The sequence below is a fragment of the Grammomys surdaster genome, unplaced genomic scaffold, assembly GCF_004785775.1.
Source record: "Grammomys surdaster isolate TR1022 unplaced genomic scaffold, NIH_TR_1.0 137, whole genome shotgun sequence".
In the NCBI taxonomy this organism is placed as follows: Eukaryota; Metazoa; Chordata; class Mammalia; order Rodentia; family Muridae; genus Grammomys; species Grammomys surdaster.
In genome coordinates this window covers 8,969,190-8,984,439 of record NW_021604595.1, presented here as the reverse complement: position 1 = coordinate 8,984,439, position 15,250 = coordinate 8,969,190, and the positions used below count along the sequence as shown (strand labels likewise).

The window sequence follows — 15,250 nt, the reverse complement described above, 5'->3', positions numbered from 1 at the left end:
GACTCACAGATGTGTACTCCCCACCTGGTTGACAGGTAAGTCTCAACTCTCACAGGCATGCAGTCTTCTTGGGATGGGCAGGTGAATGAGTGACCCCAACATAACTATCACTGAAAAGTCTCAGCCCACTATGGGTGTTGACATCCCTATGTCTGGCTGCACAGATGCAGCCCCCATGAATCTAGTGGAATAAAATTCTTTATTTGAATTCAACCACCAAAACCAAGTTTGGTAGTAAACTCTTTTGGAAACTCTTCTTGGTGTAAATCATTTTTAATGTTTTATAGCTAAATGTTCCCTCCAAGACTATGATTCCAAGGGCATATATTCATCTGGATAATTTTGTGTCTCTACTACAATGCATAAAACTATATAGCATTGATTCGATAAAAACCTTTTTATTGAATATGACATTTTCAGAGTTAATCCAAAAATCTGTGAGTAAGCTAGGTTTGAAAAATAAAGGCTTTAGTATGACTTGGATGTATGATGTCTCCAATAAGCTAATGTGTTTGAATATTTGGTTCTCAGCTTGAGATATGATTAAAGGAGGTTGTGTACTCTTTAAGAATTTGTGCCTTGTTGGAAAATGGCTTATACTGTTCCACTCCATGACCAAGTCACATTTACTAAAGGCCAAGGAATATTTAGGTGACGGTAATCTGTAAGGGTGAATGTTTTCTTACCTGTCTCAGAAAGGAGCTTAAATATGTGAAGGTCATCTGACTTGGAAGAAGGCCTTCAACAGTAAAAATGTATGCTGAAGCTTTTCTTTAAATGAAGTGTTAAAGAGACATTAGGTGTTTATTATAAAACAATTCTTTTAATTTGCAATAGCTAATTTATCATAGAAACATTGGGTATATTATATATTTTTTGAGACAGCCAAAATTTCCAGGAACCAACCTACTATATCCAAAAGTGGTTTTAACTCAGAGACATCCTCCTGCCTCAGCTTTCTGTATGCTGGGATTGCAGGAATGTGTCACTCTTCCTTGTCTTTTAGTTTTAAAAACAAATTTTTAATGAGATTATCCCAACCACAGCTTAACATAATGAAGTGAAACAAGGCTCTTTAAAATCTTCACCTTCTCCCTAAACTCTAGTCCCTACTCACTCCAAGATCCTTCTGCCCTTCCCTGCCTTTGCCTTCCTAACTCCCTTGCCCTAACCATTTCTACCTTGGAATGTAAGCAACTTTAGGTCAGACATTGAGCATAACTATTAAGGCTACTTCCAAGCTGGTGTCTTGGGATCTTCATTATGGCAGAGAATATAGCCTCTATGCTGACAAACACCAGACTGTGGCCTTGCTTCCGCTCCTGAGAAGAAATCACCACTGACACTGCAGGTGCCCAGGGTATTGGTAACCAATGTTCTGTGTGTTCCCATTGCATAGTGTAGTGTGCTATGATATAGTTACGGTACTATAATATATACAGTAAAGCATGCTATATTTTTATACTGTATAGTAAGTAGTTTCTAATAGTTGCAGCCTCTGCTTATCTGATTGCTATTAAGTTTTCCTTATGAGTAGCCAGCTTCTTAGTTTAGCTGGGTATATAAATATTGCATTAATAATGTTAAACACTCCAGTGCTTACTGAAACGAATTAAGAACCTAAGATTAATCGCTAATATATCACTTTGTTGGTAGATACAGCCTCTGAATAATAGGCAACTTAGAATTATCACACAGACCCACATTTTAGTTTTTTTGAGCCAAATAAAAAAATGACAATGTTTTAGTGTAAAAATCAATTTATTATACAACAATCACACAGAATGCTTTTCATCTAAAAGAAAAATGGCTTCTGCCTCCCTTTCCACCCGAGTCATGATACTATGTTCTTCAGATGCCATACTTTCAAAGGAAAACAAAAAGTCCTCAATTTCCAAAGAAGCGACCTCTACTAACATTCTTAAATGACAAAGGAATGTTTCAGAAGGACTATCAAAGAATGGTCTCTAACATACAAAATGCTATTCTGCCCATTTTGGTAAAAAAAATAATTCTCTGATGTGGGAAGACAGGAACTTATCCACCAATATGTATAAATATAATTCTGATGGGTTGACATTTTCTATGCTTAATTCATTCAGCAAATATTCCATTTTATTTTAAAAGTTGGGGAAATTTAAGTTTTATAGTATCCAAGTACTTTTGTTCTCATGAATAAAAGGGAATTTACTTGGGAAAACACAGGTTTTTATTTTTTATCAGATTATAGAGACAAATTTTTTATACTTCTATTTTAGAAAATTCACACTAAGAATGAATGGGTTAAAATCTTTCCAGATTGCATTTTCTCAGCACAGATTTCATAGCTCTGCATGGTTGGTCAGCCCCTGGGTGGTTTAAGGCTTAGTGCTGCCCTGAGCTTTGCTCTGGGAGGTCTAAAGCTGGCTGGTACTTTGAGCTGCCATTGTTGATCTTCCATAGGAAGGCAACACCCTTTGTGCTACACAGATGTGAGGTCATGAAAACACCCTAAACTGAAGGTGTGATGCACAGCGTGACTTCAGTGCCTCTCACTGGCAAGCAAGAATAATCTGATGCAATGACCAGTGATACCGCCCGAGTCTCATTTTTACCCAGAATTCATTTTAGTAACAGACTTCAGATTGTGTTTGAAAACTAAAGCTGAACTCCAGATTCACCAAGGAGTTTATTCCTTTGGTATTGTCATAGAAGCACAATAACATACTCAAAGCTAACTCTTAAAATGAATTCTTGGGAAAGAATACACCAACTTGAGTCTAAGTCACCAGAGATATGGTGGTAACAAAGCACCTGGGAGCAGTTCAGTTTGAGAAAATTGTTTAGAAAACGCATTGAAGCATAGGTGGTCACCAGACAGGAAGAGTCTGTTCAACAGGAATGACAGAGATGGCACAGGACATCGGACTGTGGTGCTTTTCAAAATACACCAGCGAGAAGGGCAGTATACTTACGAGTTTAAAAACGTCAGTGCAATTTTTAACAGGGAAAAGTTAAAATGGGAGCTTGCCCAGAAAGAGAATAAGAAGACAGGGGTGGGCAGGCCCCACTGTTGGCACTCGAGGAAAGCCTACCTGGTGCCCATGTGCTGGATGCCGGTGCCATGAACCAAGAACATATTTGCTAAAATGGAGGGAAAATAGAGCAAGTTGTGTTTTGTGTACGTTTTGAACAATGCACTTTTTCATGCTTGGTATAGTTTAATAGTGGTGCTCCATCAGTTTGAGGGAAAGGAAGCAGTCCAGTGCCGTGGTCTGCCTCTGTACTAGCTTCTCCACAGAGACCACAGTTCTAAGCAGGGAGGGCACTGCTGCTTGGGCCAGACACATCATTATGTCCTATTCCCAGCCCACGGGATCTTTCCAAATGACTACTATATCCTTTTCTCCTTTCTGAAACTTAAAAGTTAAAATTCATGGAGCTTGATAGCAACTGCCTGCAGTAATGTTCACGAGCAGGCTCAGCAGCAGCAGCGGACAGATAGGATGTCTGTTTTGTCCCTGGATTTCTGTTGATGATGATTTATAAGTATTCCAGTTGCATTTCTGTGCCAAGAAGAACTGCAACTGGACTCCAGCTTTTGTTCAGAGAGGGCATGGCAGCTGTATGTAGACACTGGCTTTGGATGTGGGGAACGTAACTCCATGAATCCAGACTAACAAGGGAGGAAGACAGGGATGGATGAGTAAGGAAGCCAATTGAAACTGAGAGATGGCTCTGTCCAAAGCCCCTGAGTTATAATGATTTGGCAAACATTTTTTTTTTCCTGGTCAAGACAGAGTCTTGTGCCTGCGTATCCCAGGCTGTCTCAGTACCCAAGTTCTGGACTCACAGATGAGTGCTACCATACTCAGCTCAATACCCAAGTGCTGGACTCAGAGATGAGTGCCACCATACCCAGCCCAATACTCAAGTGCTGGACTCAGAGATGAGTGCCACCATACCCAGCCCAATACTCAAGTGCTGGACTCACAGACGAGTGCCACTATACCCAGCTCAAGAAGCTGTCCCTTTACAGAATGACTATCTTCAAATTATATTGAAGATGAACAAATTTCACTACTATGTCACTAAGTTTAAAATCAGAGGTGGTTTTTTTAAAAATGTAGCAGATGAGACTCCTGGCGTAAGAGAGGAAGGGGTTTGCTGGATTCTGTCTTGCTAAGGATCTCATTTAAATGCTTTCCTGGGGCTGCTGCCTTAAGCAACAGTGGACTCATCGATTTATGCACTGACAGTTATTGCTTGACATAGACTAGAACAGACCCTGACATTTACAATACAATTAACATTTTTACACATTTAATCTAAAGAAAATTAACTCTGAAGACTTGCCACGAAACACAAAGCCCGAGTCTCCTGGTTTTCTACATGAATAAGGCATTGCGAAGAGCGCAGGAGAGGGCGCCGTGCACCTGTTGTGAGCTTTGTAGAGGTCGGCATCGCTCCAGTTAATAGAGTAACCTAATAGCAATATATTATAATACATTCTGGGTACAAATGATTTACAAACGCAAAAGGAATTAGTTTATGCTAAAACATACAACTTTCAATTCAGTCTCTGCTTTAAAACAAGCTCATCTGGTCGCCGCCGCCACCGCCGCCGCTGTCAGTTTGTTTCCCTGGACTTCATTTTATTGCGCCTTCTTGTCCGTCATGCCATTTGCCGCAATGAAGTGGGCTTTGGGGAAACCGTTCTTCACTTCTTTCCCTGCAGGTTGCTCTTGCAGCTCTCTCTTCGCTGGCTTTTTTCGGTATGTCTGTCAGAGTGTAGACAGGAGAAAAAAAACGTTTTAATAAGGCCTTGTCTCTAACCTCCGACATAGCATATAGTCAAAGTACTTACACAATTTTCCTTGGCTCTGGGCCTTCTAATAAGAATTTGTTCCTTTTTAAGCCTCTGCAGCAAAGATCAGGTAAAAACCAACGCAGATACATGAATGTCAGTCAAGGCTACGTCACTTTATCTGTGTGACATCATAATTGGCTAGTGTTCGAATCACATTAGTTGTTCACTTGGAAAAACATAACTTCCTTTAAAATTCAGAGTAAAAGGAGCTGTTATTTTATGTTTTTTAGTTTGAGATTGCATTTTAATTACATCGGATTCTAGCAGGGCTTTTAGTACTACAGATTGAAGGCAAGGTCTCATGCATGTTAAATATGTCAACTGGCACAGAGCTCTACGCCAGCCTCAGATGGCCCTCTTCGTCATAACTACCTGATCTGTCATCGTGTGTGTGTGTGTTGAGACAAGGTCTCTTACAGCTCAGGCTGACCTCCAACTTGCTACGTAACAGACCTTGATCTCCTGCCCCTATCCTTGGTGCTAGGATAACAGCAGTTTTACTTTTTCAGAGGCGATGATAGTATTAGCAAGTGTCAAGACTGGGATGATGTGAAGTCAGAGCCGAGATTCAGTTGAACCAGTGTGTGGAGATCGTTTTTGTAGCTCTAGCCTACCACTGTGGGGCTGCAGGGAGCCTTGCTGTTCCTTCCATGTTTGGTGCACATGCATGGGTCTGTTTGGTCCTACTGATGGTTCTTTATTTACACATCCTCAAAGGAAACTTATTTGTTACAAGAGGCAAAAGCCAGTCAGTCCAGTCCAGAAACACACAATCTGAAGAGCTGGCAAAGGCCCCGTTCCCACAGTGACCCTTTATATAAAAGCACCATGGAACAAAAACAAAATATAAGAGTAACTGTCTGGAGAAGAAAATATTTGAATAGAACTTCAAAAGTACTGTTTTAATACAAATTATGGGTTTTTTTTTTTGTTTGAAACAGCCTTTCCATTTCTCTAGCCCAGCAATTTAAAATCCATAACCACCTGAGACCTTTCCTACCACAGCCTACATGGCCTCTTAAATAACAAAGTCACTTTGAGGGACTCTCTCATTTAAATTGTTAATTGAAAAGAAAATGTCACTTGACAAAGAAAGAGCCAGCATGCCCTTTCCATGCTGGTTTGCCTTAAAGGAATTTTCCCAAACACTGCCTCAGCTGACAGAGGCTTAAGGATTATTAAACACCACTGTCCCCAAGCTGTTCTCTGCTCCAGCTCCCTCTGTGTCACTACACCTGTTCAGCCTTCAGATGTCAGATTTGGTGCCATGACGAAAACGCACATGGAGACATGACACAGTCTTTCGGAACGAGTTATCAACAAACGCAACTGGACTGTGTGTAGGCTGTTCTTGGAGTAAGAGGATGTGGGAAAAGGAGTTAGGAGGTGTTCTCCTTCCTCCTGTGCACACTGTGGAGGTGCTCCCCTCACCTGTGCACACTGTTATACTAAACACACAGTGCAATGGACTGTCTGATATGCTGCCCCTGAACACTTGCATCTTACATACCTGAATATAGAAGTTTAAGAACAGGATGACCAGCGTCATCATATAGGAAGACTGGAAGATGAGACAGCCAAAGGGGAAGCCGCAGGGCTTCACCACAGCACTCAGCGTGTGTGTGATGGTGAGGACGAACTGCACCTGGAAGGCAGAGAGGCTGCGGGTGAGGACAGGCCCTGTGGTGGGGGCTCTAGTGGTCTACATGTGACTACTGTCACTTGCTATATTCTTTAGAAGCAAATCAGGAAAACTGTCTCAATGGCCCATTGTCCTCCTCAGAAATCTCATTTGAAATTATGTAAGCACATATTTGTCTATTTTCTCATGGAAAAGGAACAGTTGAGATTATTTTGACCTAAGTTGTACATTAAAGTGTTCATATATACTTCAAAGAAGAACATTTCCATTAGAAGCTACTGGTACAGAGAAGATACTCTAATGGCTAAAGCATGATTCCCCAAGGCTGTGACAGAGAGAAACAGGCACCCTTGACACAGAGAAGCCCGAGCTGCCTACTCCTTCACTGTCTGTGAGCCCCATGGAGAAGCGGAGAAAGGATGACGTACCAGCTGAGCCTGTGTGAGGTACTTCTTCCACCAGAGGTACTTGTGCATGGACGGGAACACGGACAGTCCGTAGTAGGAGTACATGAGAATGTGGATGAAGCTGTTCAGGGTCGGTCCAAAGAAGCCTGCAGCAGTGGAGTACGTGAGTTAGTGTTCTCAGAAGCCAGGCGCCCCTCCTCCCTCCGTATGTGATGATCTCTGTATCCTGACTAAAAGTACTAACGGGTCTAGACAATCACGCAACAGCATTCACATGGACGCACCTCCAACTGCTGCCATCTCTCCAGGCTAATAAAACCTCCTAGACAAAAAGTGTGAACTGCAAGGAGTGTGAGGAGTGCACTGGGAGAGGTATTCAGCCAAACGAACCAGCCGCTCAGTGTCTGCAGAGGGCTTGCTTTCTCTACAGAGGTTATTTTTACCAGCTAATCAGAGGGACAGAGAAAGGTGAGCTTAAGTCTGGCTGCAGAGCGTTGATGGCAGAGCCTCTTGTGGCTGGAGGAGAGGTTCAGTGTTGCCTAGCGGTGAGTTACATGTTCTTGCAAGCTATTTTCTCAGTTTGAACCCACTCAAGGCTGTGGTGGGAGTGAGAGAGCCTATCACACATGAAGTAAAGTGCACTGCCTACTGCTACTTAACTGGTCAATTTAAACTCTTTAGCCCCAGATTCTCACCCTGCATTAGTAACCAGATCACTGGGGAGGAAAGGAGCAGCGAGATGCATATAGTAGATTCTCAGCAAATACTGGCAGAATGAGCTCTGCTGCTTGGGTTTCTGTGGAAACAAGCACTTAGGGAGTACTCAGCAGTGCAAGGTGAGTGATATTTATTTGCCTGTCTGGGTTCTCTGTACTTAACAGTTTTGCAATCATCTGGGAGATACAGTATACAGATATTCACAGGACTACTCTGCACAGTGCAATGTGAATTTTAAATCCCTAATGAAACTGTTAAAACTGAAAAAAAAAATCCTCCTCGATTGTGGCACTGTTTCTGCCATCAGAGGAGGGTGATGGCCATCCATAGAAGGTGACGGCCATCATTTTTTGTGCACTTTCATTCCCTGCACAGGAGTTTTCATTTGTACCCTGAGAGCCAGGGATATGGTGCAACTTCATAATGGCACTATGATGCTCCTTCAGCTTAATGACACGATCAAAATGATGCAGATTTGGCAAAAACCATAATCTGAGCCTTGCTTGTTGACCTTCATATTAGTAACCGTGGTCTAATGCTCTTTCTGGACGCTGGGTGAAGGAAAGGACTGTAGCCCATTCCATGCTGCAACCAGGAGACGAGACCACCGAGATGCTCTCTGTCCTGGGGCGATGATGGGGTACTCAGTGCACTGAACACGTTACATGCAGTTTTAACTTAGGGTGCTCTCAATCCAGAGTGGGTTTATTACATTTGACCCTTTGGTAGATCAAGGGATATCTGCATCCCACATGTTCTTGGCAGTTACTACCATCGATACTAGACCCTGACTCCTAAGGACAAATACAGGTGTGTCATACCACACCCATTTAAGAACAATTTAAAGCCATCATTCATAATTTGATCTGTTGTTTTTTTTTTTTTTTTGTGGTCCTTCTACCTTCTAAGCAAGTACTCTGTTGACGAGCTATACTCTGCCCTCTAAAATAATGTTTTAAGCATTGTCCCTCTAATTTTTCATAGAATATTTTCAAACTCACGAGAACATAATGATTTAAATGAAAAAGTACCATTCTCTTTAGTTCAGTCATAGGTGAGCACTCTGGCCCTCTCCCTGTGAGCTATGAAGAAGCCTATGTAGGAAGACTTCATCACATGCTTACAGTAAAGTAAAGCAGGATTAAAGCCAGACACACAGCATGCCATGTAGGGCCAGGTCAGAGCCACCTCGTGAAGCTCTTGTTCATGCAAAGTATGTGATATGAGTGAGCTCACTAGTTTATTGGATAACACATATTGTGTGTGTGCGTGTAGTTAGGTAGGCATAAACGTGCTTTGAGACAGGGTCTTGCCATGTTGCAGCCCCTCCTATCCCAGCTGGCCAAGTGCTAGGATTTTAGGCATGCAACTTAAAATCTGTTTTCTATTGTAGTTCTCATTTTTTTTTTTAAAGTTGAAAGCTAGTGCTTTAGGGGGCCACACAGAGATGTTTTAAGTTCTCAGACTTTGAAGTCAAGAATCTTTAAGAGCTCAAATGATAATGTGTGCCCCAGTGAAGTGGTAATGTGGCAGGTGTTGTCTGAGGTGGCACGGGCTGCCTTCTATGGAATTAGGTGGCTCTGCTGTGGCCTCTGTCTCCATGCCCATCTGACAATTGGGGCCTGGTGAAGAAACAATTTTTTAAACTTAAGGTCTTGCTCAGATTTTGCCAACACAAAAATCCAGACAAATAGGCACCGGCAAGAGCTTCCGGTAGTGATGTGACTTTAGGGGCTCCCATTTCTCCTAAGCTGCACATAAGAGGTGAGCTAGTGGTCTTGTGAGACTCATTCCACAGATCCAAGAGTTACCAATGACTTACTTTGACCACAAGGTATCCAGTTCAAAACACACCACCAGATGTTAAACATGGACGCATGGTGATACACGTGAAGAAAGGTGATTTGATTGGTCTTTTTTCGAAGAACAAAGAAAATCGTGTCCAGGAACTCCACTAGTTTGGAGAAGTAGTACCACCACAAGACCTTGGCTACCTGTAACAAGTTCAAGGAGGGAGAACGGTGATGGCGTGCCAAAGCTCCGCCCCAGCTCCGCCCCATGGCCAGCGCTCTGCCTCCTGCCTGTGTTTCCTCCAGCCCTCCCTCGGAGAACACTGCTGCTCTGTTCTTTCCCCCAGTTTCCTCTTACTCCGCGCAGTCCTGCCCTCTCGACAACGGATGAGGTCTTTCGCAAACATTCATCCAATCGAGTTACTCCTGCACACCCCCAGCTATTCATTCATGATTCCCACCTAAGGACAGGACCCTCCACCAGCCTCCTGCAAAGTTTCCGTGTGGTCACCTGCCTCTCTGCCCCCACTGTGTCTCACACATTTTAGCCACCCTTCACTAACCCTCCTCTTGCCAGCCACCTTCTCTCAGGAGCCGTACCCAGCCACCTCCGTTCTTTTTCTCAGAACCTTTCCAGTCCCAGGCTGCCTTAACCGCACCTCTGTAGTCAGAGCTCTGAAAGTGCAGTGGTGACGTGAATCCAGCAGTGCTTCCCAGCACCAGAGGGGATGCCCTCTCCTTCAGGTGATAAAAGTCTTTCAAGTGATGCTCTGATTCTACTGTGACTTAAGATATTCCTTTCCTAACACTTCCCCCCTTGTGTATTTGGAAAATCACATAAAAAGATGAGAAGTACGTTTAATTCTTTTCCTTAACTTTTTCTTGCAATGATGTGGTGTCATACCAACATTGAAAGGTAACAACAGCTGTCCTTTCTTCCTTCTAAAGCCTGCACTCGGTGTATTTCAGCTGATCCAAAGCAGTGTTTTTCCTGATGCTACAACTGTCCTTGATAGCCAATGAGAGGGGGTCTTTCAGACAGTTCCTGTAATCATGCATGACCCAATAGTCATGTGCAATAGTCATGTGTAGTCCTTTCCTGAGGGTCACAGGATGTCCTAGAGTCACCTTACATTTCCTGACCCAAACCTGGAACTAAGAATACTTAGCTTTTGTGTTAGGTAACAACTCTCTGTAAAAGTCAAGCTGAGTGCTTTTGGCTGTTACAGATTAAAGAGATCTTTTCTGCAGATAAAGCTATGAAATATGTCCCCTTCTATGAGGTTAACCATGACATTCCCAGTTTGCATCTGTGATTACTGGGTTTAATTTTCACTACTTAAAAAAATAGAAACCCTTTTTTCAAGAACTAGTTACCACTTATGTTAGTTTATTATACACTTTATCTTTCAGTGTTCCACAGCTGTCTGAGAGCAGCAATGCATTTTTATTAATAATAGCAACAAAGAACTCTGGATTCTGTAAAGATGCTACCCACCCGGGGCTATCCTCTCCATGTAGTAATTTCTGTCAGGTACCTTCCTGTGCGTGTGAATTTATTTACCTTAACTAATTCCAACATTTGGAGGAGGAAACTTGCTTTGTTTCCTTTTAAAACTTAATTTTGTTGTACAATTTACACAAGAGGATGATTCTAGAATCAAACAGCACAAGGTATGCTGAGGGCAGTGTGGCTTCCATCTTTATCCCCGTCTGCCGCTTCCTCAGAGGAGGCTGTTCTAACTAGCTTCTGCTTGCTTCTGCCACCATTTCTCTTTTTAAAATGTGAGTAAATGCAGACACTTTCTCACAATAAATCATTCCTAATAAACAGAGTCTGCAAGTGGCTGGTTTTCACTTAACTATTTCCCGAGGCAGCAATGGCAGTTCTGAGGCTGTCTATTCTCACTGTGTCTGGGAGAGGTATCCATTATAGGGATGTGCTCGGTAAGTCCATCACCTGGTCATTTCTCAGACATGTGTGTCTCTAAGCCTTTTCACCAGAGCTAAAGTCTCTTGATGCAATCCCAGGTTCCTACTGCAGTGGGGGAAGCCTCTGCTCTTTTTCAATGGAAAAAGACTCACCCGGATATCACCATCTCCTGCACTGTCGAGATTCTGACACTGCAAGTTGTAGCCTCCTTCCCAGCTGGAGAGGATGAGCTGCCAAAGCACCAAGAAAAAGAAAAAGTCAACACAAGGATACGGCGACACTGAAAAACACATCCCAACAAGGAAGCAGCCATAATGAATGACACGTCCCAACTAACGTCACCTCGCCATCAGGGCAGACATGGTCCAGAATCAGACCCAGTTTTATCTTCACACATTAGCAAGGGATCACCTCTCACGGGTGAGCAGATCCCAGTACATGCCTCTTCTCCTTAATGCATCCTTTCAGGTCACCCAAAAGCGAGAGGACCTGGCACTTTAGTAAGAGTTATTTAGCTGTCTGCGGCTACAACACAGTGTAGTTTCCTCACATTTATAATTCTAATCCCTTCAGTTTCAATAATTCTATGAGATGTACACTATAATTTTACAGATATTAAAAGAGGTCAGAAACTTCTTAAAGGATTTCTTCACTGTATCTGTGTTCCTTGCTAAACAAATAACTTGTGTGATTGATGCCTACCACCTTCCCCACTAGTCTCTAATAAAAAGCCTGTCGTTTAGCCATCCCTGTCTCGTTCCCTAACCCTTAGTGTGAAGAGGGATATTCTGTTTTTCAGGCTGTCACCAACCCTGTTCTACCTTTGTAACCACTTAGTAACTGTCACACAATTATGAAGCAGGCCTCAGGAAGCTGCCTCCTGGGCTAGTCCCAATCCTCTAACTGGGTTGTGTACCAGTGCCATCACTAACCTTTGTACTGAAAGAAATTCAACAAGCTTGTCAAAGAAGAGTAAGCTGGTATGGACTCGGTAACTACAAACCTCACCTAAAGTCCGTCTGTCAGCTTTGGCCCTTCCTTTTCACCTTAATCCAAATGACTTGCGGCTGCAGCCTGCAAGGCTGTGTGCTTCCAGGCTGGCTCCTGATCAAGGGAGGGTCTCTCTCCCTTCAGCCATGTAAAGAAACTAAGTCTAGCACAGCAACATACACTTTTATTCTCAGCAGCAGGGAGGCAGAGATAGATGGATCTCTATGAGTTCAAGGCCAACCTGGTTTTCATAGTGAGTTCCAGGACAGCCAGAGCTACATAGAAAAAGCCTGTGTCAAGAGAAAGAAACTAAATCCATCACTTTATCTGACCAGCTTACATCTACCATGTAAAGAACTTTACACTTTATTAAAGAACCTGAAACTTCCTCTCTGTGTCAGAAGACTTGGTGGTTCCTGTGCAGTGAGATACTCAGACTGTTTACACAGCTTTCCTCTCCCCACATTCCACCCACCAGTGCTTCATTTTGGTCACTATGGCAACAACTAATGGCAACTATAAAATGGTGCACATTAGCTAGTGCACAAAATAAAGTCACAGTGAGAAACCTGCATTTTAAGACAAGCATGTGCCACCTCTTAAAACTGTGGACAGTGGAAAAGTCCAACTTGGATCACTACTAGCCATTATAACCTTTATGGATGGCTTTATCCTAATTTTTCCTTAAAAGTGACTGCTTTTGTCCCCTTTCTCTTTATTTTTGCTAGAGCAAGTAGAATACTTTTAGATTTCTCCTGGTATTGGGCAAAGTGACCATTACTTCTGCCTTTGGTTTGATGCTTTGCAGGTTGAGAAGCAGCTAAAGGATGAAGGCTTGGTATGCAGCTAGAGCCTAGAGCCGACGAATGTCGAGCCAGGCTTGCCAGCACATTCCAAAGACTGTGTAGGACTCATCATGGGAACATCAGCATCTCTGTACATGGACTTGTACACTAACTGCATGTGAAATTTGACTTTACAACCCAGGGTAAGACTTCTAAGCCTTAGAGTCATACAGTATGTAAGGGAAGAAAAGAACAAGACATGATCTTCCAAAGCCCTTCAAGCCAAATCATGATTCTAGTCTTAATTTGGCTGAGGAACACAGAAACAGGCCCAAGCTTAAGTCAGAAACAAGGGCTTCTGACACTTGGGATAGGCAGAGTATCAGTGCACGAAAAACTTCCTCAGATTCTGACAGGATAGTGAAGCACTAACTGCAACCGAGCACAGCTCTGGAAGGTATACTTGACCAGTTCTCAAACTCAGATGTTGGGAGCCGACCCCTAGCAGAAAGCAGCTATCATCTTTGCAGCCATCTCAGGCCATATACCCTGACAAGAGACTTGTTTTTCAACAGCCCGAAACAGCTGAGCACACTCTGATAAACATCTTGTTTTTCTCACATATCTTGTTTTGCTGCTTAGTGCCCCCAGCTGCAAGGTGTACGTGGTCTCCACACTGCAAGGAACGTGACATAGTGCCTTCAGCTGTGTTCCCCTGCTTGTCCACGAGGGCAAGGCACGTGGAAAAGCATATAAATACCCAGGATTTCCTTTCAATAGAGATAGATTTGATCAGACTCTCTGTCTTGTCTCCATTCTTTGTGCCTCTTGCCCTTCCATCCCCACTCTCTCTCTCTTGCTAGACCCTGATCCATGGACCGGAGCAGCAGCTCAGGATGGGACATAGTGGGCCCCTGAATGTGGGGCAGAATGGGCTGTTACACTCAGATACTTGTTGAGTGAAGCAAGCCAGAGTGCAGGCCACACACACTTACCTCCACCAGCATATATGCAGAAAGCAGTGTGATTCCGAGGTTGTACAAGGTGAGAATTCCCCTGAGAGAAAGAGCAGGCCTGTTCTTCATGTACTTGTTGCCCAGCCATATTGAGAGCAGATACACAATGGTGAGGATGAAGGTGGGGAGGTACGAGTCCAGCAGGAACCACCCTCGAACTCGAGAATCTGCCAAGAAGGTTTACAGTGAGGAGCCTGAGGAGCGACGATCCCCCAAGGTTAGCAAGCCTGACACAGGTACTCATCTGTGCAGTGGGCACCCCATCGACAGTGCACATCCCACGGTCTCCAGTGAAGACTATAACCCTCATGGAGCACTTGGCATTTGAGATGAACTCACATAACCAGGTCAAGTTGCTTTTCCTTGAACAAATTCACAGACTCCCTGGTTCTTTCTCACCAACCTTAGCATTGGAAGTTTTCTTATTAAGTTGGGAACTTCATCTTTTCACTTAAAGAACGCAGTTTATGGTTTTCTCTGTAGTAACCGAATGGCTAGCATCACTAAAACATGTGTTACTTTGATACAATCCCTGGCTACTGCACAGTCTTGACATGAATACACTGGACAAAAGGGTAATTTCAGAAAGGACATGCTACTTAAAACAAAAACAGTAGGTAAGTTTTAAACATACAAATTGTTACTTCCAAAATTTTCCATTAAATTTTTTTGGGAGTATAGTAGATTGTGGGTAACAGAAATTACAGAACAAAACTTCAGATACTACACACACACACACACACACACACACACACAGAGAGAGAGAGAGAGAGAGAGAGAGACAGACAGACAGACAGACAGACAGAGGAACAAAGTGATCCTGAGTTAAGCTAGCTAGAGTAGAGCCAGCTGCATAGGTAAGTTTTCCCAAAGGCTCACAGGACAATTCAATGGCTATCCGGCTTCATGTGAATGGACATCGCAGGCACCTGACCTTTAGTGTACGGATTCATGTACTCACGATTAAAAGTAGAAAAAATACATTCAAGTTTTCATGGGCAGGGAGTGCTATATACATCTTTAATCCCAGTACCTGGGAGTCAGGGGCAGGCAGATCTCTTAGTTCTAGGCCAGCCTTTGTATACATAGTAAGACCCTGTCTCAGAAACAAGAACAACAGA

At 43.2% G+C, this 15,250-nt stretch overlaps 1 protein-coding gene across 1 annotated transcript in view; it reads right to left on the bottom strand.

The window, feature by feature from the left end:
• Nucleotides 1-1,742: 1,742 nt before the first annotated feature.
• Nucleotides 1,743-15,250, bottom strand: part of Elovl2 (ELOVL fatty acid elongase 2) — a 40,016-nt gene continuing 26,508 nt past the window's right edge. The window contains exons 3-8 of the mRNA XM_028763188.1: nt 14,109-14,296; nt 11,491-11,568; nt 9,438-9,609; nt 6,920-7,044; nt 6,360-6,494; nt 1,743-4,760 (exon numbers count right to left, since the gene is read on the bottom strand). Coding sequence (XP_028619021.1) covers nt 4,635-4,760; nt 6,360-6,494; nt 6,920-7,044; nt 9,438-9,609; nt 11,491-11,568; nt 14,109-14,296 — 824 coding nt within the window. The 3' untranslated portion in view covers nt 1,743-4,634. The remainder of the gene's footprint in view (nt 4,761-6,359; nt 6,495-6,919; nt 7,045-9,437; nt 9,610-11,490; nt 11,569-14,108; nt 14,297-15,250) is intronic.